The 27,122-nt window shown below is 50.5% G+C and overlaps 1 protein-coding gene across 1 annotated transcript in view; it reads left to right on the forward strand.

Moving 5' to 3' along the window:
* Positions 1 to 27,122, forward strand: part of BMP7 (bone morphogenetic protein 7) — a 75,809-nt gene that overhangs the window by 32,514 nt on the left and 16,173 nt on the right. Inside the window, exon 3 of the mRNA XM_004370217.1 lies at positions 25,485 to 25,633. Coding sequence (XP_004370274.1) covers positions 25,485 to 25,633 — 149 coding nt within the window. The remainder of the gene's footprint in view (positions 1 to 25,484; positions 25,634 to 27,122) is intronic.

The raw sequence follows: 27,122 nt of genomic DNA on the forward strand, positions 1-27,122 counted from the left end.
GTCTCACCATCCTGGCTTCTAAGGAGCATTCTGGTTGTCCCTTCAAGACAGATTTGTTCCTTCTTCTGGCAGTCCATGGTATATTCAATCTTCTTCACCAGCACCATAATTCAAAGGCATCCATTCTTCTTTGGTCTTCCTTATTCATCGTCCAGCTTTTCCATGCTTACATTGATTGACACCTTCTACTTTAAGGTCTTGTGAGAGCTGAGAAGGCCAAGAGAAAGGAATAGTCCATCTCACAAGTGCATCCTACACCCCCAAGGTGGAAATGACCAAGTCTGTATTACGCAGTGGCTGGGGTTTTAGACTTGCCATCTCCCCTGGCAGCCATTAACCAGTTGCCGTCAAGTTGATTCTGACTCATGGCGACCCCATGTGTGTCAGAGTAGAACTGTGTTCCATAGGGTTTTCAATGACTGATTTTTCAGAAGTAGATTGCCAGTCCTGTTTTCCTAGTCCATCTTAGTCAGTAAGCTCCGCTGAAACCTGCATCACAGCAACAGCTAAGCCTCCACAGACGGATGGGTGGTGGCTGCCGATGAGGTGCAATTGGCTGGGAATCAGATCTAGGTCTATTGATTGGAAGGTGAGAGTTCTTCCATGAACCACAGCTGTGGTGTCAAGGGACACATCCAGTTGTAACTTGGGTAGATTTCCTTGAAGGCTGTTTCAGCTTATGCTCCCACCAGCCATGTGCTCACCCATGGTAACATGTTGTTAGACTTTTTTGATCTTTGTTGAGTTGATGGGCGACACGTGGTATCTCAAAGCCCACACATTACTGTTGCCCTGCAGAGCGGACAGCTGACCCTCGGGGAGTAGATAGGACTTGGAAAGGCTTTGCGACATTGCACACGGCAATGGGGGACAGACAAGGATGGCTGTCACCTCTTGCCCAATTCACCCTGCCATACTGCGCCCTGGTCCCCAGGTTTATTTACATGTCTGTGTGAGCCCAAGTACAAGGTGATCCACAGCCAGGCCCATGACAGCAGGGACTTTGTCTAAAATTCCTGTTGAGGGGTAAGGGAGACAGACAGGAAACAAGGAAGCAGATAGACACGCTAAGCATACTGACTGGTGGACGAGTGTTGGCGGCATTTTCGATTGGGTGGCCTTCCTGAGTTGGACGTATTTGAGTGACAAGAAGGAGCAGCAAAGGAGGGGCGAGGGAAGTGTCTCGGTAAGTGCACAGGCATGGGTCGTAGGAAGACAAGGCAGACTGACGCGCTGAGGTGCCGACCGACTTCCTGCTGGCTTGGTGTGAAGGGAGCTCCATGCCTGCAGGCTCTTGTCTAGGTTTCATCCGGCTCCCAGCAGCGCCTCGCCTTCCTGCCTGTGTCGATCTGCTGTCTCTGGGGCTCCCAACACGGTTTGGCCTGAGAGCCATCCCTGGGTGGATCAGGGCAGGCAAGGAGGGGAGCGGGTGTGAGTCACTGCGGTTAGCCGAGGGACAGGTGGTGCAGGTGTCTCCGGCTCCTTGGGGAACAACTGGTACTGGTCTCACCTCAACTGGATCCAGAGCTTGAGCCATCCGGGACAGAGCAAGATCAGCTACTGGACCCAGGCCCCAAATTGTCCTGCCAAGGGCCCAGGGTTCTGAAGCTCCACCAGCCTCTGAAGCCAGCACCAGCCTCTGAAGCGCCATCAGCTTCTGAAGCCCCACCAGCCTCCAAAGCCCCACCAGCCTCCAGTCCCTTGGCCCTTCGCTCCCAGACAGGCCCCCGAGCGCCAGGGATGCCAGCTCCACCTGCCTCTCAGCCCCCCTTTTGTCTGCAGCTCCCAGGGTAGCCTCCCCATGTCCTTCTGCCTCGTTCTGCTGTCTGGGGCCCACTTCAAGCAGAGCCCGAGGATCGCGTGGAAGGCCTCCAGCAGGCGCATTATTGGAATTTCATCTGGATTCCAGGAGATCAAGAGGACTTGACAGAAAGTGACTCCCACGAGGGGAGAGACGCTGGGGCTGACCCAAGACGGCTAATCCCTGCACCCCCGGGGCTTCCCTGGAGCCCGAGAGCCAGATGTTCCTGCTCTGCACAGCTGGGCAGCTGGTCCTTGCTCCTTTTTCTCAGGGAGCAGGTCTGCTACACTGCAGGGGTAGGGGCTGTGCTGCAGGGGCGGGGTGGGGGCATGCTGCAGGGGCAGGGGATCTACAGCAGGCCTTCTGCTTGAAGAGGTGTGGTGGCCCCGTGTCTGAACAGGTGAGCCTCTTGGAAGCCTCAAGAGCGTGGGAGTCCAAGCTCAGGCCCTTGTTTCCACCGCCGGGATTTAGCCCAGCTGAAGCAGAAGGGAGGAGAGTGCCTGGAGCTTGCTCTTCACTCCCTGCTCTGACAGTGATGATGATATTAACCCAAAAAGCAAAACCACTGCTGTTGAGTTGATTCTGACGCACAGCGACCCTACAGGACAGAGCAGAGCTGCCCCCATAGTTTTTCCAAGGCTGCAATGTTTACGGAAGCCAACTGCCACATCTTTCTCCCTCAGAGTGGCTGCTGGGTTCAAACCGTGTCCACCTTTTGGTTAGCAGCCAACCACTTTAACCACTGCACAACCAGGGCTCCTTGATGATGTTAGTAAGCCTTTACTGAGCACTGATTATGTTCCAGACTCTGTTCTAAGCTTCCTTCATCCTCACACAGCCCCGGGAGGGAGAGTCGGTTATTATACCCATTTCATAGGTGAGGAAACTGAGGACTCAGAGGAGTTACCACTTCCCAAAGCCACACTGGTTTGTGGTTGTGCCGGAATTTAAATCCACACCCTTAAGCACGGGGCTTTCCCTGCTCTGAATAACATAATAAGATTATCTTCCTTGTCGATGCAAAAACAAAACAAAGCAAAAAAGCTGCTGTCAGGTCAACTCTGACTTGTGCTCACCCGTGTCTTCAGACTAGAACTGTGCTCCATAGGGTTTTCAATGGCTGATGTTTTGGAAGTTGATCACCAGGCCTTTCTTCTCACAGTGCCTCTGGGTGGACTCGCAGCCAAGCCTGTTAACTGTCTGCATGACCCAGAGACTCCAGAGGGTGAGAGTGTTAACCTGTCTACTACGCTGGGACTAGGCATTTCAATCCTCAACCTCCCTCTCCTCTCCCCCAGCGACTCCCAAGCTTGCCCCCCTCCCGTGTCCCCACCCTCCCTCCAGTTCCAGCTCTCTGAAATCAGCCTTCTGAACCCCTCCCCATGTCTTTGTTGCAGCCAGGAGGTCAGACCAGCCAGGGTAGCCAGAGAAGGGGATGGTGCAGAACCAGCCCCCAAGGGTTCAGCTCACTGCCAAGCTCCCTTGGTCCATTGCAGGGACTTGGGGCGGTGAGCTCAGCGTGGTCTCCATGGTGCAGCCACAGGCCGAGTCACCAAGGAGGAGTGAGTCTCCATGTGCTCCCCACCCCGCATGGGGCACCTGCAGCTCTCCTCAGCTCCCCATCCTAGTTCTGTTGGGGATGCACGCTGCTCGGGGTGGGGGCACCCGGAACTCTGTGCCCTGCCAGCTGCCCCTCCCCGCCAAGGTCCCTGGCTCTGGGCTCCCTGGTCCTCTCCAGGAGCACACACACCTGTGTGCAGTTCTCACCTGCTCGGCAGAGCGCCCTGCTGCATGCACTGCCCGCTTGTCTGTGCCCACCAGACCTGGGGATCGGGTGAAAAGGTGGATTCCAGTGCAGTGGTCGGGGTGGGGTGGGCTTCTGCATTTCTGGCATGCTCCCAGGTGGCGCGCCTGAGAACGTCGGTCCACAGAGAAGGATTGAAAGGTACCTGGTGCTGGGGAGGAGGGATGTTTTCCTGGGAGGGAGCATTTAGCCTCCACCCCAGATGGAGCATCATGGGATTCTCCCCAAGTCCTCTGCTGGGGGCTTAGGTGCAGAGTTAGGTAAAAGGGAGACCCAGGTTCTATTCCCAGCCAATGCACTTCATGCGCAGCCACCAACCACCCTGTGTCATTGGAGATTTGTGTGTTGGTATGACCTGAACAGGTTTCAGTGGATCTTACAGACTAAGTGGACTAGGAGGAAAGGCCTGGCAATATACTTCTGAAAATCAGTCATTGAAAACCCTATGGATCACAATGGTGTGGTCCACAGCCAATCATGGGGATGACGCAGAACCCGGCAGCGTTTTGTTCTGTTGAGTACGGGGGTCACGATGAGTTGGGGGCTGACTTGACAGCAGCTAACAACCACAGCAGCATAACTCGGGGTGGCTGTTATCTGACTTCAAGCACGTGGACACGTTGGGCAGAGAAGAGTGGCGGCATTCTGGAGCAGCTCCCATTCCTGGAGTCCAGGCTCCTGAGTGTTTGACCTGCTACTGACACGTCCTGGGTGCCAGGCGCTTCTCAGAGGCTTGTCATCCCATTTTACACGTGTAGAGACTGTCTCAGAGATGGGCAGTAACCTGCCTGAGGTCACACAGTGAGAAAGAGGCAGAGCTGGGACTGAACTCAGGTTCAGAGCTTTGTCCACAGCACCGGTGCCTCTCAGTGCTTCCGCTTTCCTCACCTGGGTCAATCAAGAGTCCAGTCCATGTTTCTAGCTCTGACTGTGCCTGAGAATCCCTTGGGGGGCTTTTTTCTTTTTTTTTTTAAAACAGCCATTATATTATTTATTTTGGTGGTGGTGGTTGAAAATGAGTATTATTAGGGCTAGTTACACGGATGACCAAACATCTGAAGGTCTTCACGTGTTAATTCCTAGGTTGTTTTTTACATATAATTTTATTGTGTTTTAGGTGAAAGTTTAGAGCACAAGTTGGTTCCTCATTGGAAAGTTTATACACGTATTGCTTTGTGACATTGGTTGCAATCCCCGCAATGTGACAGCACTCTCCCCCTTTGCACCCTGGGTTCTACGTGTCCATTCGTCCAGTTTCCCTGTCCCTTCCTGCCGTCTCGTCTTGCTTTGGGGCAGGAGTTGCTTGTTTGGTCTCGTGTATTTGACTGAAGTAAGAAGCACGTTCCTCGTGCATTAGTGTTTGTTTTACAGCCTTTCTAATCTTTGGCTGGAAAGTCGGCTTTGGGAGCGATTCAGTTCTGAGTTAGCAGGGTGTCCGAGGGCCATAGTCGTGGAGACTTGGAAGCTTTTAAAAAATCCTGTTGCCTTGGCCACACCCAGCCCTGACCCGTCACAGTCTCTGTGGGAGGGGCCTGGGCATCCGTAATTTTTAGCCAGGGTTGTGAACAGGTGGCTATGAGTTCTCATTGGTGAGTGTCTTATAGCCCGAGAGACGGAAGGGGAGAGATTTGTCCTGTTAAAGGCCCCCATGTCCTCTTTGGCCTGGTCTCTCAAAAACTGTTTCTTTTCCCACAGGACTGAGCCCAAAGTGTGGTCCAGGCCTTGACTGTCAGTCTCCTTGGCACAGGGAAGGGGCTGGCTGAGGGTGGAGATGCCTTTGAGCTCTGGCTCCAGAGGCTTCCGGAAGCTTCCAGAGGCTTCTCGCTGCTCCTGAAGGCCTACGTGCCTGGTTTCACGTCTCCTGGCTTCCTCCCCTCCTCACTACACCTCAGCCCCGGGGCGTGAGCTCCGGATTTGAGCTGCCTTCTCAGGATTTGCTGGTTCAGCTCCCCGAGTAGCCTTTTCAGAGGGTGAGGAGGGACGGCTGGCTGTCACACCAGGGATGTCAGAGGGACGCCAGCGATGTCAGAGGGACGCCGGGGATGTCAGAGGGACGCCGGGGATGTCAGAGGGATGCCGGGATGTCAGAGGGACGCCGGGGATGTCAGAGGGACGCCAGCGATGTCAGAGGGACACTGGGGATGTCAGAGGGACACTGGGGATGTCAGAGGGACGCCAACGATGTCAGAGGGGATGCCAGAGATGTCAGAGGGATGCCAGGGATGTCAGAGAGACGCCAGCGATGTCAGAGGGATGCCAGAGATGTCAGAGGGACGCCAGGGATGTCAGAGGGACCCCAGCGATGTCAGAGGCATGCCAGGGATGTCAGAGGGCAGCATGCCAGGCAGCAGCCTTCATCCAGGGCGTCTTGGCACTTTTCTTCCACCTCTTTCACTCGGACCCACTCCAAATGCCAGCATGGGGGTGCTTGCCTCGTGGTGCCCCTTGGGGTCCGCTCCTGTTTCAGCAAGTTGGCACTACCACGTCCAATCCAGTCCGTGTTGGCAGGACTCAGTCAGCATGCCTTGTTCAGCACCTTGCTGGCCTCCTGTCGCCCGGTCAGCTGGTGGGCTGTGGTGGCTTTTTTTGATCTTTGTGCCTGGCTTTGCAAGGGAGGATACTGGTGGGGACTGGGCAATCCTCAGCTGTCACAGATTCCGTTTACCTAGCGTTGGCGACAGAACAGGCCTGATGCATTATAGGTTGCCAGCATCCTCTCTGTCTTCTCGAAAAGTCTGCATTCTCCCATTGTGTGGATGAGGTCACGGAGGCAGAGTGGTCAAATGACCCACCCAAGGTCACATAGATCACCAGGCCTTTCTTCTGAGCTGCCTCTGGGTGGATTCAAACCTCCAACCTTTCAGTTAGCAGCCAGGCTCATTAACTGTTTGTACCACCCAGGGACTCCATCATATCAAATTAAAAAAAAAAAAATCCCAACCAGTTGCCCCCAAGTCAGCTCCAACCCCACGTGTCAGCGTAGAGCCACTCCATAAGGGTTTCAAGGCTGTGACTTTCAGAAGCCGATTGCCAGGTCTTTTTTCTGAGGTGCCTCTTGGTAGGTTTGAACCACCAACCTTTTGGTGTCAGTAGTTGAGCGCAGTGCTTAACTGCACCACCCTGGGACTCTGCAACTGAGAGAGGTGGGTTCAAAACCAGGCAGTGTGTACATTCTGTGATTGGCCCTGGTAAGGCCTGGGTGCTGAGAGTGGACGCCCTCCCCACGTGGAGGAGGTGCTTGCTTCTGTCCTGTTCCCTTGAGGCCCTCAGTGACCATGACGGAGTTCCTTCACCGCCTCCACAGCCCAGCCTCCTGATCCACTCACTAGGGTGACGACTCCTGCCCCCAGGGTGTCTAGTGGGGCGCAGAAATGCCCAGGTGAGTGGATGGGAGTCTAGACACCTTTTGGGTGAAGAGGAGAATGACAGGGATGACACCAAGTAGCACTTAAAGGCACTTCCCTTGTGTTTGTCCTGTCTGACCATTCCATGTGGATTCGCATGTAATGCCTGGGAAGGTCACGGTGAGCAGAAGTCCCCTGAGAGGTGGTCAGTCCCCCAAGACGTGGGAAAGGGCTGCCCCTTTTAGGTCCTAATTGATTTGGCCAATGTCTTACAAATTCAGAATGCCACCTGTGAGCCCGGGTTGTCAGATGTCTCCCCCTTTTTGAGGACGCCTCTGTATTCAAGGAGGTGAGAGGTCTCCCTTCTCGTTCCACCACTTGGGAGTATCTTGAAGTTGGGCAGGTCGCATCCCTCCACTGAGCCTCCTCTGGCGCCTTAGCAATCTGAGTGGAGCTGTGAGGGCTGCCCGGTGGCAGAGGCAGGGACAGCGCTCCCTGAGGACAGGCTCTTGGTCTGCTTTGCTTGCTGTTACACCTTTCTGCCGGCAGCAGTGCGTGGCACGAACAGGCGGTCAGTGAAACATTCGTTGTATGAATGGAAGAAAGAATGACGTGGCCTTCCCTTCAGGCTGTGGGCATCCCAAACGCACAGACCGTGGCTGCCCCCTGTGCCCATGCGGATCTGGCACGAGTGAGCAAGCAGCAGATGACTGTGGGATGAGTGAGTGCTGAGCACGGAACGCCTGTCTCTTGTCCTCCATCCCAACAAACTTCCCAGCATATTCTGTCTTACAGGACTGAAACCTGAGAACGGCTCGTTTGCAATCTCCCTTCAGCATCTGAGCCCAATTTCCAAAAAAGTGAAAATTGCCCATAATTATAATACTTCTCGATCCTATGGAAGTTTCCCTGTGATGATGGTAATTATATTATTTAGAGCTTGTGTGCAGTGGGGTACTCAAGGGTAAATTGGTTCTCGTTTGCAAGTAGGAGAAACGTCAGCCCATGTTCCATGGCCCCGGGCTCTTTACCCTGAAATGAATGTTGGGAGAATGGGCTTCAGTGATGGAGGCTGGCTGTACAACTTGATCCCACACTTTAATTCCAAGAGCATTTCAAACACGGACCCCTGTTGCCTATAGGAGGCTGCTGTTCCAAATGTATTAACATCTGCGTTTCATATCAGGGCCTGCAATTGCTCTAGCCTTTTTGGCAGGAGACAAAAAGAATTAATATTTTTCAGTTTGGTCACAAGCGGTCATCTGTAGCTGGGAAGAGAGGGCCTGCTCAAATATTAACTCTGGAAGGCTATGGAACACAGGCTTACCAGGAGGATGATGTTTTCAAGGAGTCCACCATGGTTAATGAAGTTTTGAGTTCAGGTCAGAGAATCAGGCATCTGGTAAACGCTCAAGGTCTTTCAAACCCTTGCCGCACCTATTGCCACCCCGCTTGGTGCCATTTCTTGTTTTTCCTTGACAATACCCATGGCTTTCTGCTTTGCCCCTGCAAGACTGGAGGCAGGAAAGCCCACACCTAGCTTGCATTCCAGCACGCAAGGCTCCACTCCCCTGCGAGACCCCAGGCAGGCATGGCTAATGGATCACAGCACGCCTTTCTGCTGAGTCTTCGTTACAGTTCCACTCAGTGAGCAGCTACTGCTGGTTGAGTGGAGTTGCCATCAGGGTGAAACCCGGTGGCCGTTAGTCTCAGTTCAGGTTCCTGCAAAGCAGACCCTGAGAGTAGGGTTTGTATGAGTGTGCAAGCGAATGATTGGAAAACGCTCCCCAGGAAGGCCCATGGGCGCGCGTTCAGACAAGGGGGTGGCACCACATGAATCCTCTGAAGGGTGACTTTGGCTCACTCTACCTGCAGGGGCTTCTGGAGACAGGTCTGCACCCCACCCCAGTCAGGGGTCCAGGGTCTGGAGCATTTACACCTCCACACCCCCCGCCCGGCCCCCAGCCATCAGTTAAGGCAGTGTTCCTAGCCTGGGTGCTGAGGACCCAGAAGAGCAGCGGCCCATGCATGCAAAGCTTTGCAGGCCAAGGTGAGGGGGTCTGGGTTTCACTCTAAGCGAGAGTGTCTCAACCTTGGCACTACTAACATTTTAGCATGGATAATACCTTGTGGGTTTCACCGTAGGATGCTGTCCTGGGCACTGAGGGGTGTGGGGATGGAGGAGAGGGGTGCCTGCCTCCAGGTACTTCCACTCTGTGTGCTTTCAGGGGAGGTGGGCGATGATGCCAGAAGTGGTACCTCCTGGGGCCGCAGTGGGTGCCCAGGTGCAAGGACCTGACAAGCCCCAGGTGACGCCTGTGCTCCTGGCCCCTGGCCATCCTAATTGCTCACTGCCATCCATCTCCCTAGAACACGCTCGGCTGGGGCAGAAGTTCCCAATCCCTGGGAGCACATTAGGAAGGAAAAACACAGATTCCCACTTCTAACCTTCAGCTGGTCTGTGTAGGGGCTAGAAATCTGTATTGTTAGTAATTCTGAAAACAAGCTTATAGGACCAGCCAGGTAACTTACGGGGCCCAGTGCAAAGTGAAAATTGGTGAAAAATGACAAGGATTTTCAGATGGTGACAGCAGAGTAGCCCTGTGTGTCTGGAGGGGTCGAAGCCCGTGAAGCCGCCTCTGCCAGCAGCCTGTGTGTGGATGCCTGTGGATTGCATACATTAGGAAACCTTTTGTCTGCACCTCAGAATTCTAGCGCTTTAGTACAGGGGCTCCCACCTTCCACTGCCTGACTCCAGCCTTATTTTCAGCTGTTGCCTGTGCACAAATGCATACACACTTACAAGTGTGTGCACATACACGGACACGCATGCACACCTACATACGCATGGACGTGCCCTTCGGTGTGGCACACCCCTTTTCCCTTGAGAGACCTTATTTTCTGGTCTGTGCTTCTCTTCACTCAGTTCCCCTTCCCCATCTCCCTAGTCCCTCCAGTTCAGTTTAATCCCCCACCACACACACACAGCCAGCTTCTTTGCATAGAATTAATTTATTAATGGATTTGCTTTTAAGGACAGTTTTGGGTTTACAAAAAAATTGATCAGCTAATAAAGAGAGTTCCCATATACCATACCGCCCCCCACCCGCCGACCCAGTTTCCCCATTATTAGCATCTTAAATTAGTGTGGCACATTTGTCAGAATTAATGAATGCCTATTATAAATCCAGACCTTACTCAACTTGCCTTAGTTTTCCCCTCATGCTCTGTCCACTCCAGGATCTCACAGTATACTTACTCTTCATATCTCCCTAGCCTCCCGGGGCTGGGACACTTCCTCAGACTTCCCTTGTTTTCAGGGACCTGGACAGGCCAACTCTGCCCGTGGTCACGCTGGCTTCTGAACTTGGTCGAAATAACTCGGTCCTCAAGCTAGAATGCTGATGACCTTTGGGGCTTTCTACCATCATGGCCCCAGTGCCTAGCACAGAGCAAGGGTTTCACTTCTAGAATGAAATCTAGATTATAAGAGCCTTTCCCAGGGGCAAGATTTTTTCCCTGAATTCCCCTCAGTTCTAGTTAAACAAAAAAGCAAAAAACACGGACTGCCGTCCAGTTGAGTAGAACCGTGCTCCGCAGGTTTTCAATGGCTGATTTTTGGAAGTAGATCGTCAGGCCTTTCCTAACTGTTTGCGCTGCCCGGGGTCTAATTGTTGTTGTTTGGTGCCATCAAGTCAATTCTGACTCATAGCGACTCTGTTTACAACAGAACGAAACACTGCCCAGCCCTGCGCCATCCTCACAGTAGTTGCTATGGTTTGAGCCCATTGTTGCAGCCACAGTGGCAATCCGTCTTGTTGAGGGTCTTCCTCGTTTTGGCTGACCCTCTGCTTTACCAAGCATGATGTCCTTCTCCAGGAACTGGTCCCTCCTGTTAACATGTCCAGAGAGTTTAGTGAGGGACTCTAAAAATGAGACTTAGGGCCCCAAGACAGACTTATATTTTGCCCTCAATGCTGTGGGTGAGAATTTGGACTCCTTCTTTTGCTCTGGGGTTGGGGCTACAGGTTGTGGAAGGTGCGGGGGCGGTGTGGGCAGGGGTGGGTGGGAGTCAGGTTTGCAAGAGGTACTCAGAACTAGGAACCTCCTGGAAAAACTGTCATTGTCAGAGGACACCAGGTGGGTTTATCTTTGAAAGCTTTCCCTGACGGAGCCCGACTTCCGACCTCGAACCCCTTTACCGTAGGTAGTTAAACCTGCTGGGCCGAGGTGTGTCCCCAGGGCCGTGAGTTTCAGGAGAGGCCAGAGTCAGAGATTCCTGATGATGAGGGAGATTCCCTGGTCTTTGAGTCTTTTCTCTCGGCCAGCACCTACCCCTGCAGGTCAAGTTGGCGCTACCTGGTGGAGGGGAGGCAGGGCCATGAGTCCAGGAAGCCGTTTCTCCTCCCTCCCCATATGGACGACTCTGCCATGTGTTAGCCTTGCTAGCTGTGTGACCTTGTACGGCGCCTTGGGCACCTTGTCTCTCGTCAGTAAGAAGGCTGTCCCTCAGCATGCACCTGCCCGTGGAGGAGTCAGCGTTCCCGGGGGCCACCCTCCACTGAGGTGGATAAATACCCCAGCTTCCTTGCCCCTTAGGTAGGACTAGGCTGAGGCATGTCCTATAGAGCGCCCCCAGAGGTCCCTAATGAGTTGGAACCCCAGGTGCTGACAGCCATGTCCTGCTTCCTGGTTTAGCTTCTTTCCATCCTGCCTTACTCCCTCACCCCCTACAGGTGGTTCCTGGGATCACCTCTTAGATAAACTTGGGTGTCTTGGAGTCGATTACTACTCATGGCGACAGATTGCCAGTTCTTTCTCCTGCGGAGCCACTGGGTGGGTTCAAACCACCAACCTTATGGTTAGCAGCCGAGCGCTTAACCATTGCGCCACCAGGACTCCTTTCAAATAAACTGCTTATCCTCCGATCCCAAGAAAGGTGATCCAGTCGAATGTGGAAATTATTGAACAATATCATTAATATCACACGCAAGTAAAATTTTGCTAAAGATCATTCAAAATCGGCTGCAGCAGTATATAGGCAGGGAACTGCCAGAAATTCAAGCTGGATTCAGAAGAGGACGTGGAACCAAGGATATCATTGCTGATGTCAGATGGATCCTGGCTGAAAGCAGAATACCAGAAAGATGTTTACCTGTGTTTTATTGACTATGCAAAGGCATTTGACTGTGTGGATCATAACAAATTACGGATACCGTTGCGAAGAATGGGAAGTCCAGAACACTTAATTGTGCTCGTGAGGAACCTGTACATAGAGCAAGAGGCAGTTGTTAGAACTGAATAAAGGGATACTTCATGGTTTAAAGTCAGGAAGGGTGGTACGTCAGGGTTGTATTCTTTCACCATACCTATTCAGTCTATATGCTGAGCGAATAATTTGTGAAGCTGGACTATATGAAGAAGAACGGGGCATCAGGATTGGAGGAAGACTCATTAACAACCTGCGTTATGCAGTTGACACAATCTTGCTTGCTAAAAGTGAAGAGGGCTTGAAGCACTTAGTGATGAAAATCAAAGACCACAGCCTTTGGTATGGATTACACCTCAACATAAAACAAAAATCCTCACAACTGGACCAATAAGCGACATCATGATAAACCGGGAAAAGATTGAAGTCGTCATGGATTTCATTTTACTTGGATCCATAGTCAACACCCATGGAAGCAGCAGTCAAGAAATCGAAGACACGTTGCATTGGGCAAATCTGCTGCCAAAGACCTCTTGAAAGTGTTAAAAAGCAAAGATGTCCTTTGAGGACGAGGTTGCACCTGACTCAAGCCATGGCGTTTTCCATTGCCTCATATATATGCAAAAGTTGGATAATGAATAAGGAAGACGGAAGAAGAATTGATGCCTTTGAATTATGGTGTTGGCAAAGAATATTGAATATACCACGGACTGCCAAAAGAATGAACAAATCTGTCTTGGAAGAAGTACAACCAGAATGCTCCTATGTCTCACATACTTTGGACACGTTATTATGAGGGGTCAGTCCCTGGAGAAGACATCATGCTTAGTAAAGTAGAGGGTTAGCGAAAAAGAGAAAGACCCTCAACGAGATGGATTGACACAGTGGCTGCAACAGTGGGCTCAAGCATAACAATGATTGTGAGGATGGCGCAGGACTGGGCAGTGTTTCGTTCCGTTGTTTGTAGGGTCACTGTGAATCAGAACCGACTCGATGGCACCTAACAACAACAACCTCCAATCCTTGGCTCCAGATTGGCTTCTGGGGTTCCGGAACTATGGCGGAGGATAAGAGTGTCGGTTGGAGGGATTGAATGCCATTAGGCTCACTAATGCCTGGCCCAGTTCCTGGCACCCCACAAGTACTTGCTAAATGTGAGCCGTAACCTTCTGTCTTCCCTCTTCCTTGCACACCACTCTGACTTTAGGAAGCCATGCTTGGAATCCAGACTCAGACTCCTCCCACCCTTGTGTCTAGGTATTCCCGTCTGGCCTTTGCTGTTGAAAATCTTGAACTTGATGACCGCTTGGCTTGCTTCTGTCTGCAACCTCCACTGTTAAGTTCATTTCCTTTCTTGTCTGCCTGCGTCACTTAACTTTTCTGTCTCTGGGTTTGGAATCTTAAAACAGCCTGTGGTTCTTAAAAAAAAAAAAATGGTAGGGAAGATGGCCCAGCATGTACGCTGTGTTTTTGTTGGTTTGTTTATTCCTTGAGAGCAGGAAAGAGGCTGAACTGGCCTCCTTCTATTTTGGTCTAGAGCTGGAGGCTGGAGGAAACTGGGCAACAGGAAAAATGTCAAAGGCAAGTCTCCCGTTTCCTATGGCATGCTGCCCACCCATTCTGCCAGGCTAGACGCAGGCAGCCCGCCCACCGGCACAGGATTGTCCTGGAGCCATTTCAGAAGCTCCTGACACTGCCTGTGAGGCCAGGTTGTTCTGGGGGGCTCCGCAGGGCCTTTGTAGTTCACCCCAAATATATCTGCGAGCCTCGAAATCAATAGTGTGGTTCTCTCGTTAATGGGTTTCTGTGTTTCAAGCTGAGATTGAATACAGTGACAGGACCTCTGGCTTCCGAAAATTCTGGGGCCCAACCCCTGAAATCATAAGCAAGGGGCAAGAAGAGCTGGGACCGGAAGTAAATTTGATTACTCTCGGCTGCTAACCAAAAGTTCAGCAAGTTGGAATCCACCAGCTGCTCCTTGGAAGCCCTATGGGTCAGTTCTACTCTATCCTATAGGATCTCTATGAGTTGGAATCGACTCAACAGCAATGGGTTTGATTTGTTTTTTTCTTCCCAGGGGCTGCTCTCTTCCCCTCTGCCCCCTGGATCCTCCTGACACTTTGGGGACATGGAGGGAGCTGAGCAGGAAGCCCTAACAGACTGGTGATTTCCAGTTGGGAATCAGTTCAGGGTAATTTGGCAACCCCCTAATTACACAGCCTGGGCTTGTGGGATGTTGGGTGTGTGGAGGGGCCCAGGGGTGAAGAGGGCCCCCCTTCCACCAGTGTGGGTGACTAGCAGTCTGATGCTGTCTTAGTTATCTAGTGCTTCTGTAACAGAAATACCAGAAGTGGATGGCGTTAACAAAGAGAAATTTATTCTGTCAGTCTAGGAGGCTAGAAGCTCCAGGGGATGGCTTTCTCTGTCTGTCGACTCTGGGAGAAGATCCTTGTCATCAGTCTTCCCCTGGTCTAGGAGCTTCTCTGTGCAGGGACCCCGGGTCCAAAGGACGCACTGTTCTCCTGGCTCTTGTTTCTTGGTGGTATGAAGTCCCCATGTCTCTCTGCTCACTTCTCTCTTTTATATCTCAGAAGATTCTGACTTAAGACACAACCTAATCTTATAGATGGAGTCGTGCCTCATTAACATAACTGACACTAATCTGCCTCATTAACATAGAGGTGGGATTTACAACACAGGAAAATCACACAATACTGGGAATCATGGCCTAGTCAAGTTGACACGCATTTCTGGGGGACACAATTCAATCCAAGACAGGTACCCTGTGACTAGGGAGCCCCTTTTAGTGAGGCATGGAATGGCACAGTGCGCTGTGCCCCAGGGGACTGGGGGCCAAATGCATTTCTGCAGGTACTTGGCTGGCTCTTTTGAAAGGACACTCAGTATTCCTAATTTAGTAATACAGTCTAAGGAAGTGAAACCACAAAAAGCCTTGGCTGGTAGGAATACTTGGGAGATTCCAACACACCCATTCAGCATGTACTCGAGGCCTGCCAAGTGCTATGCCACCACCGATCTGTTAGGGGAAGCTTGTGTGTTGCTATGATGCTGAGCACGTTTCAATGGAGCTTTCAGACTAAGACAGACTAGGAAGAGAGGCCTGGCAGTCTACCTCTGAAAATAAGCCAGTGATAACCCTATGGATCACAGTGGTCCGATCCGCAGTGGATCCTGGGGACGGTGCTGGACTGGGCAGCATTCGCTCTCTTGTGCGTGGGATTGCCATGAGTTGTGGGCTGAGCAAGCTAGCAACATGTGCTGTGCTGATTGCTAGGTGTCGGAGCTATAGGGTAGGTCTGATCCTTGCTGACTGGGTGCACTTGGAGAGGGGCTGTCTGGTGGCAAAAGTACGTAAACAACCACACAAACAAATTTCACCTCCAGCCTGGGTGCCCCAGAGGGAGGACATTGACTCTGAGCGTGGGTGACAAGGATTTGTCCCAGCGGGCATTCACAGACGCTTCCCTGGTGAACCTGCTGTCGAGCAGAGAGCGTAAGGGGAAGGGTAGGTGTGGAGGAGCTGGGAGGATAAGGACCAGCGTTCCAGGCAGTGGGAACAGCGAGTGCGAAGGCCGTGACCAGCTGGGCTGCTGGGGCCCTGGAAGCCGTGTGGGAGGTGTGTGCGGGGGCAGGCAGGGCCAGACCAGGCAGCCCTTAGAGGTAGTGGGTAGGGTGACTAAGCACCCCCCAGTGTGCCCGGGACAGTCCTGACTAATCTGGAATTGTTAATTGTGCCTCCTTCCTGACCCAAAAATTTCCAGATTGGGGCCATAAAATTACATTTGTTGTCGTTAGTTGCCGCCGAGTCAGCTCTGACTCATGGTGACCCTGTGGATAACAGAACACGGTGCTCCTCCAGTCCCTGCTGGTATTTGATGTACCGGTGGCACAGCTTCCAGCGTCACAACACGTAGGCCCCCACAGTACCACACGCTGACAGGAGGGTGGCGGATAAATGACCTAGACTCCTTTAGTGTGGAATGGATTAGGGAATTTTCACCCTTTACCCTAAGCCCTAATAAATGGTTTAAGGCAGGGCAGCATCTGTTCAGATCTGAGGCTGTTAAAGTCTACGCAGGCTGTTGGGAGGGAGGTGGGGGGAGAGAGGCGGGGCATAGGGGGAAGTAGGCCCCCCGGGCTTCCTCAGGGAACCGGCTCCCCAGCCACCATGGGGACCAGGCAGCCCTGTAAGTCCCTCACACTGTGCCAGTTGCCGCAGAGTTGACTGACTCATGGCAACCCCGTATGTATCAGGGTAGAACGTGCTGTATAGGGTTTTCAATGGCTGATTTTTTTCAGAAGTAGATCACCAAGGACCCTCTGGGTGGACTCGAACCTCCAACCTTTTGATTAGCCACCAAGTGTGTTAACAGTTTATACTACCCAGGGAGGAACTCCGTATTTCACTACTGAGCCTTTTTGTGTTGACCCTCATATTTTCTTCACTTGGATCTCCTGTTAATGAGGGAGCAGTTTCTGAGCCCCCGATAACCTCCAAGCCCTTCATCTTGTAGACAGGAAACTGAGTCCCAGACCGAATGGCTGCTAACTTGCCTGGTGACCTTGATGGATCCTTCTGTCAGTGCCTGGGATGGCTTCCTAGGTGTCAGCTGGCCCCTCCGGGGGAAACAGACAGGCCCAGGGCAGGGAGGAGGCCGTGGGCTGGCTGCATGAGGCCGGCCTGTGGCAGGAAGTTATTGTGCTTCTTTGTGTATTTTTCCACCTTTCTTCCAAATGATTTAATTTTAGTCTTCCTGAATATGGGCAGCCTTAAAGTGTGTTTAAAAACAGCCCCAGACCTCTCTGACTTCATGCTTCCGTGTCTGGAGGCTGGAACTATTGGGTAGAATCAGCGGAGCATCCCTGAGCCCATGGTGGGGAGCCAGGACCTGGTCTCCGCCCCAGCCCGGGGCTCAGGAGCCTCCCCTGAGCCCCTTTGATCTCCTGCCCGGGCTTCCCCTGTGGGGCTGGGTTTGCACACGGGCTGCTCCAGGTGCAGCTGGCTGCTGGCTTCTCAGCGTGAGTCATCCTCAGCAGTGACAAGTCTGCTCTCCTCCACCTCCATAGCCTCACGAAAGCCCCAGTTCTTTCTCTCAGGAAAGTCTTCCAGCCCAGCAGCATTTCACAGCACGCAGGGCTTGGGAGTCTCCAACCCTGCAGTTTTGCAGAGCTGGTGGGGGTGGGAATGAGGGTCGGAGTAGGGGTGAGTGTTGATCATTTCACCTCTACCCCTGCTTAAAACCCTCCTGGGATTCCCTGTTCTTTTAGGACCCAAACCTCCCTTTGGCTAGAGGCCCTGCAGGTTCCTGCCACTGCCCACCTCTGTGCACTTGCTTCTGGCTGGTCTCTCTCAGCAGCACATAATGCTTTGCACATTCTGTTCCCACTTCCGCAAATGCCCTTCCCCGCCCTCTTGTCTGCATTAGCCCTGCGCACCCTATGACCCCCCTCCCTCGGGAGACACTGCCTGAGGTATGGCCTGTCCTGACCACCGCAGCGCCAAGTCCAGCACTTTTCCCTTGTCTTGCTTGCCCCAGAGAGCTCTTTTTTTTTTTTTTTAGTTTAATTTTATGCACCATATTTCTTCATAAATAATGTGCTCATGTAAATATTGTACTCAGGAAAATAACGTGCAAGGGATTTGCACAGTTGGCAAAAAAGGTATAATGCATGTGTTATTTGCATAAAAAATACAGTATTTTATTTATTTTTTGTTACTGTTGAAAATATATACAGCAGAACATACACCAATTCAACAATTTCTACATGTACAATTCAGTGACATTGATTACATTCTTCAACCCAGAGAGCTCTTCCCTCTTCTGCATGCCCCCTAAATCTGTTTACAATGATCCTCACCTGTGTCATGGGCTCCTGGCCCCTGGATCATGTGCTTCACCTGTTGTGTGGGTTCACCTCTCTGGCCGCCGCTGTATCTTTGCCCCAGTACAGCATCAGGACACGGTTGTGTTCCAGTGTGGATTTCAGGAGTGAAACTGTATGAGTTACCTGTGGCTGCTGTAACAAATTACTGCAAACTAGGTGGCTTAAAACAACACACAATATAGCCAAATTTTTTTTCACAGTCTGTAGGTTCTCTTTTTACTCTTGGTGAAGTCTTGATGAGCGTAAGCGTTTAATTTTTAGAAGATCCCAGGTATCTAGCAAATCTTCTGGTGTTTGTATATTGTTTATTATGGTTTGTAGCCTATTTATGCCATATATTAGGGCCTCTAGCATTGACTGTATTTTTTCTTTATAGTTTTTGGTTTCATATTTAGGTCTTTGATCCAGTTTGAGTTAGTTTTTGTGTAGGGTGTGAGGTATGGGTCCTGTTTCATTTTTTTACAGATGGACATCCAGTTTTGCCAGCACATTATTTGTTAAAAAGACTGCTTTTCCTCATTTAATGGACTTTGGGCCTTTGTCAAAGATGAGGTGCCCGTAGGTAGATGGATTTACATCTGGGTTCACAGTTCTGTTCCATTGGTCTATGTGTTTGTGGTCATATCAATACCAGGCTCTTTTGACTACCGTATCTGTATAGTAGGTTCTGAGGTCAGGTAGTGAAAGCTGTCCTACTTTGTTCTTCTTCAGTAAGGCTTTATTTATCTGGGGGCTCTTTCCTTTCCATATACAGTTAATGATTAGTTTCTCCATCTCATTAAAAAAATGCTGTTGGTATTTGAATCGGGATTGCATTGTATTTGTAGATTGCTCTGCGTAGAATTGACATTTTTACAATGTTGAGTCTACCTGTCCATGAGCATGGTATGTTTTTCCATTTATGTAGGTCTCTTAGTTTCTTGCAGTAGGGTTTTGTAGTTTTCTTTGTATAGGTCTTTTACACTCCTGGTTATATTTATTCCTAAGTATTTTACTTTTTTAGAGTCTATTATAAGTGGTATTTCTTTCTTGATTTCCTTTTTGTAGTTCTCTTTACTGGTGTATAGGAATCCAACTGATTTTTGTTTATCTTGTAACTCTTAGCTTTTTGATAAGGGGAAAGTGTGGTATTATGTGAAAAGGTGTCATAAAACAGACATGTACCATGTAAATTTCTTGGAAAATACAAAATGCCAAAATTTGTGCAAATAGAAATATTAGCTAGTATGCTACTATTTACAAAAATGAATAAGGCCGATTAGAATAGATATTTCTCCAAAGAAGATATACAAATGGCCAGTGAGCACATGAAGCAGTGCTGAACATCATTAGCTATCATAGAAATGCAAATTAAAACCACAATGACATACCTCTTCCCACTTACTAAACAAAAAAAAAACCAAACCCCTTGCCTTCGGTCGATTCTGACTCATAGCAACCCTATAGGACAGAGTAGAACCACCCCATAGGGTTTCCAAGGAGCGGCTGGTGGATTCAGACTGCCAACCTTTTGGTTAGCAGCCATAGCTCTTAACCACTGTGCCCCCAGGGCTCCTCACACTTACTAGGAGGGCTAAAATCAAAATCACAAAACAATAAGAAGTGTTGGTGAGGATGTGAGGAAATTGGAACCCTCATACAGTACTGGTGGGAAGGTAAAATTGTACAGCCACTTTGGAAAACAGTCTGGCAGTTTCTCAAAAGCAAATATAGTTACTGACCCAACAGTGTCATTACTCAAGAGAAATGAAATTGTATGTTCATGAAACATAAACAAATGTTCATAGCAGCAATTATTCACAATTGCCAAAAAGTGGAAAAAACCAAAATGCTCGTCAGTGTTGAATGGATATACAAAATATGGTCCATCCATACAGTACCATATATTTTTTTAAATTTTATTGTGGTGAAAATATACTTAGAACATGCACCATCTCAACAGTTTGTACATGTACCATTCAGTAACGTTGATTACATTCTTCAAGTGCTGCAGCCATTCTCGCTACTCTTCATACAATGGAATATTATTCTGCCACAGAAGGAAATGAAGTGCTGATACATGCTATAACATGGGTAAACCTTGGCAGCTTTATGCTGAGGGAAAGAAGGCAGACACAAAAGATCACATTGTGTGATTCAATTTATGTGAAATATCTAGAATAGGCAAATCCATAGAGATAGAAACTGTGTTAGTAGTTAACTAAGGACTGGGAAGTAGAAGTGGAAAGTGACTTCTAATAATGGTATGGGGTTTCCTTTTGGGATGGGTGGTGATGGTTGCACAACTCTGAATCTACTAAAAACCTTCAAACTGTACACTTTTAACGGGTGAATAGTATGGCATATGAATTATATCTCAGTCATGCTGGTTTTTTTAAATGGATAAGGCCAATATAAGCCTGAAATACAGAGTATAGTGCTATTATGCTAGTAATTTTTTAGAAGGTTTGCACAGCTGTAAAAATGGTGTGGTGGCGATGTCTGACCTTGTCTGACCTTGTCTAACCTCGACTGACCTCCTCTGACCTCATCTGACCTCGTCTGACCTTTTCTGACCTCATCTGTCCTCGAGGGGGAGAGAGAATCATTATCAGCATCAACAACCCAAGGCTGATTCCTGTGAGACATGCCTCCTCCCTCTAATCTTTTTACCAATTCTGACACTAACCGTCCCTCCTTCAGCACTCTCTACTCCTCTGGGTTCAATAATTTGTTGCAATGGCCACACAGAACTCACATACAATACTCACAGTTAATGAGGTTTATTAGGGAAGTAAAAGGTGACAACTCGGGTTACAGCTCCCTCTCAGCCATGCCTGCAGTCAGGCCTGTTTCTGGCCCCCGGCTCCTCGTTGCCTTCCCTTACCTGGCAAGTATTACACAGCTCTTTAGCTCCTCCAATAGGTGCCTAGAGGCACTCCACTCCACCAGGAAGCCTTGGCCCAAAGGCAGTCAGCTTTCTCACTCCCTTTACCAGGAAGCTCACTGCGTCATCCCCTGCTGGTCTCCTGGTTCTGCTGCCTCTGCTGCCGTGGTTTCTCTGCCGCTGCTTCTTGCCGTCTAATGTGTTACAGCTCTCTCTGTGTCTCCTGGGTCTAGGAGGGTCTCAGTGCAGGCATCCCAGGTCCAAAGGATGCGTTCCACTCTTGGTTCTTCTTTCTTGGTGGTAATAGGTCGCCTTCTGCTCTGCGATTGGCTCTCTTCTAAGCCTACGAGGATGGCAAAAGTGACCAATCCCTTTGTTAGGGTTCTTTACACCTTATTTGTGTGGTCCCACCCCTGCAGGGCTCCATGCACCTTATATGCATTCTTAGCGGTCTGTTCAGTCCCTTGGTGTGCCCAAACACCGTATTTGCATCACCCCACCCAACTGTTATGTGGGAGTCACAAACACTATGGCTGGAAGGGCTGTGTTAAGTAATTCACTGCACTGCACCATCTCTGTGTGAAAAGACTACATGCACAGAGCCCAGCGTTTCAGCAACAGGTCACGCAAGCTTATTGCTCCCTTGACATTCTAGTTCATGGGCGTGAAGATCTCCTCAGTTTAACAAATACCCTCTACTTCTGTTAAAAGCTAGACTCATATGGGGGCATATTTCCGTGTTCTACTTGATTCTGACGAGGTAGTCGTCCTGGCTCTCAACCTTCCCTTTCGTGAGTGAGGACAGTGTAGTCCCCTCTCTGAGCTCTTGAGCGGCAGCAGAGCTGGGCTGCAAGCCACTTATCTTTTGACTACAAACTTGGTGTTCCTTCCAACTGAGGAACAGCAGCAAGATCCAGCAGGTCAGCTTCTCCCTTCCTGACACCCAGGCTCCTCCAAAGCCCTGCTCTCTAAAAGGCAGGTCTGCAGGTGACCCTAATTCCTCAGCCCTGGGGAGTGTTACTATTTACCCACTGTCTCGGGTGGAGCGTGGCAGCCGACACCACGGCCCTCAGCTGAAACCTCATCTGGAGGGAGAAGCAGGGGGGCTGGCCCACCTTCCCCTGGAAAGCACTACCACGATGGAAAAATGAGTATTTTAAAATCTCAACAGTGGGAAGGTAGGAGGGCCTTTTTTTCTAACCCTCTGGTGAGTTAGAGACTATTTCAAGACATTGATGCTCAAGGGCCTTCGCCCACGATCCACTCCTGGCGGGGAGTAAGATCCCATGTGGGATGCAGGACGGGCGAAATGAGCAGTTTGCACAAACATAGATCCAGGGAACACAGCCCGACCTGGAAGCCTGAGGATTTGTCTGGCTCCAGGGCACTCGAGGCTGTGGTAGGGTTCACAGGAGAGGCAATTCCAACTTGGCTAACCCAGCCCCACGCCCTGGTTACCTTGGACATTCCACGCCCCCTCCTAGACCCCGTTTCAAACTTCCCCTCACCTACCTGCATGGCTGTGAGGAAGATGCTTCCAGTCTATCTCCTGTCAGTGGATTCTGACTCATAGCGACCCTATAGGACAGACTAGAACTGCCCCATACGGTTTCCAAGGAGCACCTGGTGGATTCGAATTGCCGACCTTTTGGTTAGCAGCCATAGCTCTTAACCGCTATTCCACCAGGGTTTCCCAGAGCTTACCAGGACTCCATCCCTTTCAGTTTCAAGCTTAGAAGACCAGAGTTAAGCTTTGTCCACTGGGCCCACTGAGGGCTGAATAGGAATGAGAATCCAGTTCTAGGGTGGTGTGATGGAAAATGCTTCAGAAACACAGCAACTCTTCAGCAGTAACTCCCACCCCACCCCCCAGCCCCTGGTAACCACCAGTAAACTCTTGTCTCTATGCATTTGCTGATTCTAGATATTTCATGTAAGTGGAATCAGAAGTTATTTGTTCACTTGTTTGTCTGACTGATTTCATTCAGCGTAATGTTTTCAAGGTTCCAAACTTCATTTGTCTTTAGGGCTGAGTACTTCTCCACTGTATGAACAGACCACATTTTGTCTATCCTCTCATCTCTTTGGACACTGGGTTGTTTCTATCTTGGCCATTGTTGAATAGTGCTACAGTGAACGTCTGCCTCAAATTCTTAGGTCAGATTTTCCTGTGCTGTATCCTTGTTCTGTCACTCTAAGGTCTGACCTCTCTGAACCTCACTTTCCTCACCTGTCAAATGGGACAGTAATCCTAGGATGACACGGGGCTGCCTGGGAGAGTCAGAATTGATGCCTCGGAAGCACCAGCTTTTCGCTGTTGAAAAGGTGAGCAAACGTGTTTAGATTCCTGGGGGAGCATCACCTGAGCCTTCCCCCCAGCTGCTCTCACCTGGCCTGCATGAGGGAGCCTAAAGTGCTCCAGGTAAATAAAAATGGCACAGAGGGTCATTCACTCCCTGCTGGTTTCAAGAACCTGTTCTTTTAGGAATAGGAGCCCTGGCATAGTGGTTAAGCGCTCGGCTTTGGTTCACACCCACCAGCTGCTCCGCAGGAGAAAGATGTGGCAGTCTGCTTCCGTAAAGATTACAACCTTGGAAACCCTATGAGGCAGTTGTATTCTGTCCTATAGGGTCACTATGAGTCAGAATCGACTCGACTTCTACAGATTTGGTTCAGTTTTTGGGTTCTTTTAAGATGCTAAGGGTGGACCTAGACATGCCCACTTCTCTCTGTGGTCCTCCTCATGGAGCTCACTCTTATGCCTAGGCCTGCAGCCTTCAAGCAAAGCCTCTTAGCCTCTCAGTGGTGCTTTCCTCTCCCAATGCCTCCAAAACGAAGCTTTGACTCTCCCAAGGGTGCCCAGAACTGCAACACTGGACTTGGGAGGGGAGTGGACGCCTTTAGGTTGATTCACCATGAGTCAACGCTGGCCCGTAGCACCTGGCCTCAGTGCCAAGGCCTGTAATAAAAGGGTGCTTAGTATCGTTTGGCAAGGTGTCTGCTGTTCAAAGGGCTAGTTCTGTTCTCTAGTTTACCACTGTTTTACTGTCCACAAGGGCCTGTCTGGAGAGCTAGTCACATTTACCTAGAAATGGCGATTTTACAACAAAATCACCACCCACGTTTGTGACTCCTATGCTGTGGGTTTCCTGCAGGGACCTTGGGAACCTGCTTCAGCAGGAGACGGTATTTTACTCTGTTTGGTTTTTCCGCTCTCGTCTGCTCATTGCAGAGAACAGCTGACTGGTTCATTGACAACCTTGGTAGCGTCAGTAGCCAGGAAAGGCATCGAGTCAGATTGGCGAAGGAGACAGCAGGGAATTCTTCTTTGTGAGTTATGATCCATATGCACATCCCCCAAGCCAGTAGGAAGCCATCTCTAACAGGGCACTGGGAGGAATGGAAGCAAGTACTCCAGGGAAGAGCAGACTTAGTATTCTAAGTCGGTTTGGACATGAAAGTCAAATTTAAAAACCAGTTGCCTTCGAGTCAATTCCAACTCATGGCGACACCATATGTGTCGGAGTAGAATTATGCTCCATAGGGTTTTCAGTGACTGATTTTTCAGAAGGAGATCACCAGCCTTTTCTTCTGAGGCACCTCTGGGTGGACTTGAACCTCCAACCTTTCACTCAGATGGACTAGGAGAACGGGGCTGCTTAAAGCCAAGGGAGCTGAGCTGCCATCCCAGAGGGCCTGGAAGGTGGAGCTGAAAGCCTAGGGCCGAGGGGCCTCCACCCAGAATCCAGAGGGTGTGGCCAACACCCAGTGTCTGGAGGGCGGGGCCATTGCCCAGATGGTCTCAGAGAAGAGAGGATTATTTTCAAGACTTGAGAGCTAATGGAATTTGTCCTGCTGGGTTTTGAACTTGCTTGGTGCCCGTTATCCCTTCTTTCCCTCTTATTTCTCCCATTTGTAATGAAAATGAATTTGGGAGGGTTGGCAAAGGGTGGAATGTTATGGATTTAATTGTGCCGGCCCAAAATATTTGTTGTAAATCCTAACCTCTGTGCCTTTGGTTATGATCCCATTGGGGGAATGGGTTTTCTTTATTATGTTAATGAGAGAGAAGAATAGTGTAGGGAGTGTCTTGAGTCAGTCTCCTTTGAGATAGAAAAGAGATTAAACCAGCAAGCAGAGACGGGGTAAGATAGATGCCAAGCCACATGGAGATCTCCAAGGAACCAGGAAATAGAAGCTGAAGAGACAAGGATCCATCCGCTCTAGACGAAGGCTTTCTCTTTCTCTATCAGCTCTGGGTTAGAGCCGGCACTCTGAAAATAAATACGTTGCTGTTTGTTAAACATCCACTCGTGGTATTTCTGTTACAGCAGCAGTAGATGTCTAAGACAGTGAGCTTATCTCTCAGCAGCGTCTCCTTCCACTTCTCTCCCGAAGGGTCTTCATGCCTGGATCTGGGTCTGATGAACCCATGTGCAGGGACCCGCTGGGCCTCCTCATGCTTCCCTCACTGCACAAGGAGCACCCCCTGTCAGTGGCTGACTGAGCTGTGACCCCGCTGACCCGAAGCCCTTGTCTCTCCTCTCTCACAGGGATTCCAACCTGTTCCTCCTGGACAGCCGTACCCTCTGGGCCACGGAGGAGGGCTGGCTGGTATTCGACATCACGGCCACCAGCAACCACTGGGTGGTCAACCCACGGCACAACCTAGGCCTGCAGCTCTCAGTGGAGACTCTGGACGGTAAGCCCCCTGGCCTCCACCCCAGGCCAGCCCTGCCCCAGCAGCCCGAACTCGTGGTCCTAGGGAGGATCTCACCACAGCTCAGGCGAGTTTCCTGCAAGCGCAGCCTGCCCCTCCACCCCTAGTCTGCACTGTTGACCCAATCCAGAGCGGCCCCCTCTATTTCCCCTTTGCCGAGAAGATCCATGTTTGGCCCCAGCTGGTCTGGGTAAGGCCCCTTTTGCTTAAAGTGTGGTTCCCCCACCAGCAAAGATGGTGTCACTCTTGTTGGAAATGCAGACTATCAGCCCACCCCAGTACTGCTGCATCAGAACCCGCACCTTAGCCAGAGCCCCGGCTGATGCCTGTACACCCAGCAGTCCGAGAAGCACTGCCTTCTCATCCACGGCATTAACCTTGTGTCCTGCGCGGTGTAGGATGCTGTGCAGTATCCCTGGCCTCTGCCCACTAGATGCCAGTAACACCTCTCAGTTGTGACAACCACAAGTCTCCAGACATTGCCAAAGGTCCCCTGGGGGGCAAACTTGCCCCTGGTTGAGAACCACTGCACCGGTGGTTCTCTCATGAGACCATGAACGTGACTCTGCTGCATCCCACATACTTGGAGAATCATTGTAAGCCCCTCTCCTGCAGTTCCTCCCACCCCCATCACACATTCTAGGAAATGACATCATTCGCCTCCTTGGAGAAGGGCAGGCAGGAAGGATGCCCACAGAGAGTGAGGGGCTGGAAGTGAACCTGGCCGAGTCACTTTCTCCTTCCCCCGAAATATATTTCCAATTAAGTTGGGTTGCTTTTTGGGTGTAGGGCTTCTTCCATCAACCAATTTTAAGGAAGAAACAAAACATATTCATTTATTTTGACTAGGTAATACATACCATGGCTCAATCAAAGTTACACAAGTGTGTAACAGTGAATAAGTTCCCTCACACCTCATTTCCCCAGCTGCTGAGTTCCACCGAAGAGGCAACTGTTGTTGTTAGGTGCCTTTGAGTCACTTCCGACTCACTGTGAAAACAGAACGAAACGCCGCCTGGTCCTGCGCCATCTTCACAATCATTGCTGTGTTTGAGCCCATTGTTACAGCCGCTGGGTCAGTCCATCTCGTTGAGGGTCTGTATGTAATTTAAGCAATTACATATAGACTCAGCTTTCTTCTTTATTTCCACAGGTGTCAGCATAGTGTATACAGCGTTCTTTACCTTTATCTCAAAGGCCTGTGGAAAGTCTGAGCTAGAAAGGAGGGTGCCCAGACCATCCAGAACACCTCCTGTGCCTGAGTTTCAGAAAACCAGCATAACTTGCCTAAGGCTGCCTGCCATGTGGGCGGGGGCCACAGACTTCAGGACCACACTCCCATCTCCTGATTTCCTGGCCAGTCTCCCTCCCTTCCTCCTTCCCACCCTTCCTTCCTTTTTCCTTCCTCCCTCCCTCCCTCCCACTTTTTCTCCCTCCCTCTCTCCCTCCCACCTCTCTCTCCCTTCCTTCT

Source organism: Trichechus manatus, unplaced genomic scaffold, assembly GCF_000243295.1.
Source record: "Trichechus manatus latirostris isolate Lorelei unplaced genomic scaffold, TriManLat1.0 scaffold00008, whole genome shotgun sequence".
Taxonomy (NCBI): domain Eukaryota; kingdom Metazoa; phylum Chordata; class Mammalia; order Sirenia; family Trichechidae; genus Trichechus; species Trichechus manatus.